Below are 6000 nucleotides of genomic sequence, written 5' to 3'. Positions count from 1 at the left end.
TGCATATATATATAATTATGCTATCACAACATTAACTTAATCCCATAATCAATCTCAATAATTGTGACTACAATAGAAGAGAGAGATAGCATGGGAAATCAAAGAAATCTGATGATTTCTTGGAATGAGTTGACCTGATATATAAACACATCTACTTAAACCGTGCAAATATCTTCAGTAATGAGATAATTGTATGCAGTTACCAGTATGTACGTCTACATAATTAAAGCCAGTGCATTAGCATTCCTGGGCCAGCATGATATACACACTGCACATGCACTGTTTTTCCTTTGTGAATTTGAAGGTGGTGCATATAATAATTATTATATGTATGAACCATGTACTTACCAATTGTAGAAAGAGTGCAGGTTATTCATATGCCTAATGAAACTGTTATGTTTGAGTGGTCTATTAGAGTAAATTACTGTTCTATTTGAGTATATACAGTATGCCAGTATCACATACAATCATTTTACAAAAAGTTTAGAGTGTGGCTTAGTAGTTCTTTTCTTATACTTTATAAAGCTTCACAAAATTTAGTGCTCAAACATATACAAGCATTGCATATTTTGACCTGAGTAGCTTCATCCATTGCAAGTAGTTAGTCCACTTATTACCGTAATTTGCTTTCTTTTCGTGTAAAAATTTTTCATGATAAAAATTTTCGTGTAAAAATATTTTTGTATGATCTACGTAAATGACTTTTCTATTAGAGTAGTTCAATCTTATATAAAATTTTCGTGCAAGAAATTTTCGTATAAATTTTGCCTATGAAAATTATTTTACAATGAAAAAAAAAAGCAAATTACGGTATTATATATACCACTGTGTATAATAATAATTAAAGAAACTAAGGTGTTATAATGTACACAAAACAATATTATTATTACTATCTATTTTACAAACTGAATAATTATATGTTTTATGTAGCTGATTTACTACAAAAGAAACCTAGTGGAGTGTAAAAAAACTTTTAGCTAATAAGTATAAAAAACAGGTTGAATGAAAAAATGCATGAAGGTAAATTGCAATGCTGAAAGCTAACTTCTAATCAGTACTATTATTTAATTGCTATTGTTAATCAGCCACATTTACAGTATCCACAGATCAGACAGTGACATGATCACCAATCCATTGTTGAAGACCATCCATTTTAGTATGGACTCCATATGGTACACTGGATGAGCACATGCTCTCCTCTTTTCTTTCTCTGTAGTTAGCAATTCCAGCTAGTATCACATGATCATCTACTTCACCACTAGTTACTACTGGTGATCCACTCTTACCCCAACAATTTGTGTAGTTTCCAGAACCTGTATAAGTGTACAGACAATGTAATGAGGAATTTTACACATTGAAATTTAACAGTTTATTGCACATGAACACACACAACCATTCATACATACTATAGCTATGATACTCCAAAAAGTACTAGGAGTATATAATAGGTTTGCCACTGCATACAATAATCATACCTAGTGGTTAAGAATACACAAATTTGATGGTTATTGGTTGCACATCTACAAATTGTCACTTGCACAAAATTGCACAGTAATTTAAACTCATCAGGCTAGTGCTACAGAATTTGATGTCTACAGAACTCTTCCCCATTATAATCACAAGTAGAAGGAAAATAGGAATTTTAAGTTGGATTATGGATCAAAATAATTTAAGGAAACAAGGGAAAACTAAAAGCAGTGAAACAATAGATGTTGTCTATACCTGCAGATATACTAATGATGTTTAATTTCTATGGTTCAGTCTATAACCATTACTGAAATACGTACAGGGATTAAATGTCCATTAGTATAATCTGCAGGAATATTAATAACCTATTGTTTCACTATTGTTTAGCTATTCCCTTGTTTTTCACTTAAAACGTTTTGACAACTAATTTTCCTTTCAACTTCTACATTTCACTTTTTTGTACGACTATTGAGTCTGTGTATACTGTATCGAAAGAAAGAATGGTGTTAGGCATGCCATAAAATTAATTTGCACCTGAACATGTGCCCCGACAATCAATAACTGAAAAGTAAAATAGCCAATAGGCTTTAGTTTTCAGCTATATGTTCCACCAGTTATACAGCGTTGCAAATGAAGAACAGTACAAGAAGTGTCTCTGCAATCAATCCAGTTGCTTGGAAAATATGGGCAATAACCAATAAGTGTTATATATATAGCTAGCTACACAAGGAAGCAAGCCATCATGAATTAACACCCAACATTGTCAGCGTAAAGGAGGACAAATAGAAATCAATCATGCTGTGTATTATACACAATGCAGTTGGTAAAAGGCATGTCTCAGGATGAAGTGACATCGAACAGTGAACAAATCAAGCCCATGGCCTTATCAATAGTTGAGCTACAGTATGCTTGTCTGAAGGCATCTTTAAGTCATGATCAGTTAGTCAATCAGTGTTAAATAAAAATTTCATAGACATTAATTTTGTTGGAAGGATTTAGGGTTGCTCTGAAGACATTTTATAGGCTTAATGTCTAACTAATACTGGCAATATGTTATATAGGATGTTTGGGGGCGATATTGGTGGGAAAGTCAGCCAACACCTACACGATTCTGTTTCATAAAAGAGACATAGAGCAGTTAATCCAGGCACAAGTAAAACTAAGCCATTACTAGAAAGTGAATGACTATAATACTCATGCATCAAAATTAACTTATATTGAATTAAATACAGGTTCAGTCATATACAATGCTTACTTGTGCACATCATTTTATTATTATCAACAACTACTATATAACCATATGCAGCAGAACACTTGTTGTTGGATACAATTTCAGTAACTTGTATATACAGTTCCTCAGTAACATCTGGAGTAATGATGTCACTATGGCTAATACTTGATCCTACATAATCAAAATTTTCATATCCGTGCACACCAGAAAATCTATTGATGGAAGTACTGCTTTGGTCACGATCTGTTGGAAGACAAACTGGTTTAAAGATGCTGGTGTCAACAATTCTACCCAATTTCAGTAAGGCAACATTGTATGCCAAAGTAGTGTCATTATACATCGGGTGACAAATTATTTGTATAACATTGTAATCAACAGAATCAAGTTCCTGAGTTTGACAGCCAAACTTTTTGTTCATCTTCACCATCAATGATTGAGGGAATGTAACTTGATCACACACACAACTAGCAGACGTGATCACAAAGTTATCATTGATTAAACTGCCTGAACATGTAGTGGAGTTAGTACCACATATTGCCACATGCCATACATTCTCATTTGCATCAATAAATCTAGGTGCTTGAATTTCTGTATAATTAGTTCCTGATGTATCATTAGCACATTGTATACAACCATAACCATCTGATGCTAGTACTTGGCCATATGGACAAGAACACTTGTAACTTCCTGGAGTATTGATACAGCTAGCTTCACACTTGTCCAGTTTGTAAAGACACTCATCCACCTCTGTAGTAACACACAAATACTAGCAAATGCACCACCAACTAATAAACTATATACAGTTGAACATAATATATAACCTACGTAGTACGCATGCAACCAGAGTTTGGGCTTGTTACTTTTCAAAAACAACATAATATCGTAGAAAGTGCGTTCAAAGACAAAGTAGTTCTGTTACCTGATTGCTATATTTATCAAGTGTTTATAACAAAGGTGCAAAACGCTACTAGCTACAACTTGTCAGCTTTTTCTAGCTGTATAGTACTTACGTAAACATTAAGTTTTCATTTCCTAAGAAGAAGTTTATTTAGAGCCTTTATAAAACCTGGCGTGACTCACCAAAGCATTTCGTAGGCAAGAATGCAATACTGAAGTATCCAGCTTCACAGTAGCACTGCACAAATCCAGACTCATCAGTACAAATTTGATCACATCCTCCATTGTTTGTAGCACATGGTCCTTCAGTTGGTACAATAACTGTGTATATAAGAAAGTAAATATTTGCATAATATGCATGTTGATGATATAATGATTGCCAACCTTGAAAATCAATGCTAGCGTTATTTGATTTCATTTCTCCTCCGATTGTATTAACAGCAACACACTGATACAGAGCATTATCAGAAGGTGATGATCTTGGCACAAATATTTGTTGCACTGATAATGTAGTTGCTGTAGTGTAAGGTTGTCCATTTTTATACCACTGAAGTGTAGGTGAAGGCCTCCCCTCTGCTGAGCAATGTAGTAGAAACTTTGGACCAGGCTTAATGGTAAAGGGGCTGGATGGTGATACATAGACTCTTGGTGCATCTACAAAGAGTGACAATTAACACAGCATTAAATTGCATATTACAGCTTACGTACATTCAACTGTTATTGTAAAGTTAAATTCGCTTGAAGACATTGGATGATTGAAAGCCTTGCATTTGCTTACTCCAGTTAATGTGTGATTAACTGACTTAAATTTCAGTGCTGATGTCAGCACATTTTCAATTTTTATGGCAGAGATGTCAATGTTGTTATTTTCTTCAAGAATTTCTCCTTGAGGACCATACCATGATATGTCAGCATTGAAAGGAGACTTAAGGTCATTAGTAGCCGCACATGTTAGTATCAGCTCATGACTTTCAACAACATCTATTTCAGTAGTGGGTGAGGTGATTGATGGTGGACCTATGTATGTGCAAGGATATAAGTGACAACCATGTATACACACACAATGATAACTACATAATTATATACACTGTAACTTGTATAAGTATACTTCTGCTATATATGTTTCAAGACAATAGACCGAATTAACATTGCTGTACCTAAAACAGGTATTGGAAAATGTGAACTTTGTGACTAGTAGTAATTATGATTGGGCCTACAGTATATATGAAAACTTGGTATATGGGCAGCCCATTGCATAGCAAGCTATATCTAGTTACATGTCAAAATAGAAATCTGTAACTGGTATTGCAAACTAAAGTGCAATAATAGCAAAAAATTTAATCACCATAGCATAATGAAACAAATGATAAGGGCCGTGAAAATTTGAAACGTAAGCAAATTTATGTGCTCACATGCCCTGTTTTGGTTGGAGATTCTTTACCAGTTATGTTAATAAGAAAATAATAAAAGATGAACATGTTTTATAATAGCTGATGTCATCCTTACCATACACAGTGATAGTTGTATTCATAGAGTAACTGATTCCATCAACATTACTAGCTCCACAACGATAAACTCCATCATTGTCTCTGTTTAAATTTTCAATTGTGTAGACTGACGAATTAGCAATATCCAACTGTTGGTCGGTTGGTAAAGTTGTCCATTCATTGGTATTGATCAAGTATCTCTCCCATTGGTACTTGATGGTTCCATGTCCAACAGCTGAGCAGCTCATTGTAACTGTCTTAGTACCAACATATACAGTGGTTCCTTGTGGTTGTAAGGTGATGATTGGTGTAGCTAGTGAATGGAAAACAATATGATATTATAATTATGTCAATAAAACATTGGTGGAGAATATTAGTATAATGTTTGTTAACAGTGTGTGCTAAAATTCTTTGTGCATACAATCTTGGAATCACATAATTAGTAACTTGAAAAATAACACAGTACCAGTTCAGTGGTCATTTGCATTGACCTTACTGATAGTATAATTAATATGCTAGACATTAGACTACATACAGCCTCATGATCACAAATAATATATGTAACCAGATCTGCAAAAATGTGTCTTATAGCTTTTTCAGTTGACAACCCATAACTTGACTTGTGAAAATAGTACCTCATTGGCACATCTAGGATGGGGAATTGAAATGCCCTCCCTCCCCCATGTGGAAAACAAGCACCATAATTATTCCTTTTGATAGAAATACTATAAACCTTGTCAGACCAAAATCAATTTATATAACTCATGAAAACTGCATTTATTGCAAACTCACCTGAAACTCAGCTATCAAACTGTCACTCAGCACCTTTGTACTTACTAAGCGCCTCTAAAACAATTATCGTGTTGCTGGTGTTTAAAACTTTCATAGTCTTTTAAACAGCTTTTAAGACTGGAAAGA

The 6000-nt window shown here is 34.0% G+C and overlaps 1 protein-coding gene across 1 annotated transcript in view; it reads right to left on the bottom strand.

Annotated features, from left to right (window-relative positions):
* Positions 1-830: 830 nt before the first annotated feature.
* LOC136246911 (hemicentin-1-like) overlaps positions 831-6000 on the bottom strand; it is a 31438-nt gene continuing 26268 nt past the window's right edge. Inside the window, exons 10-15 of the mRNA XM_066038506.1 lie at positions 5102-5395; positions 4304-4612; positions 3980-4249; positions 3779-3916; positions 2723-3445; positions 831-1313 (exon numbers count right to left, since the gene is read on the bottom strand). Of these exons, the coding sequence (XP_065894578.1) occupies positions 1108-1313; positions 2723-3445; positions 3779-3916; positions 3980-4249; positions 4304-4612; positions 5102-5395 (1940 nt within the window). The 3' untranslated portion in view covers positions 831-1107. The remainder of the gene's footprint in view (positions 1314-2722; positions 3446-3778; positions 3917-3979; positions 4250-4303; positions 4613-5101; positions 5396-6000) is intronic.

This window comes from Dysidea avara, chromosome 2 (genome assembly GCF_963678975.1).
Source record: "Dysidea avara chromosome 2, odDysAvar1.4, whole genome shotgun sequence".
Classification (NCBI taxonomy): Eukaryota; Metazoa; Porifera; class Demospongiae; order Dictyoceratida; family Dysideidae; genus Dysidea; species Dysidea avara.
The sequence above is the reverse complement of the archived record's forward strand: the minus strand, read 5'-3'. Positions and strand labels throughout refer to the sequence as shown.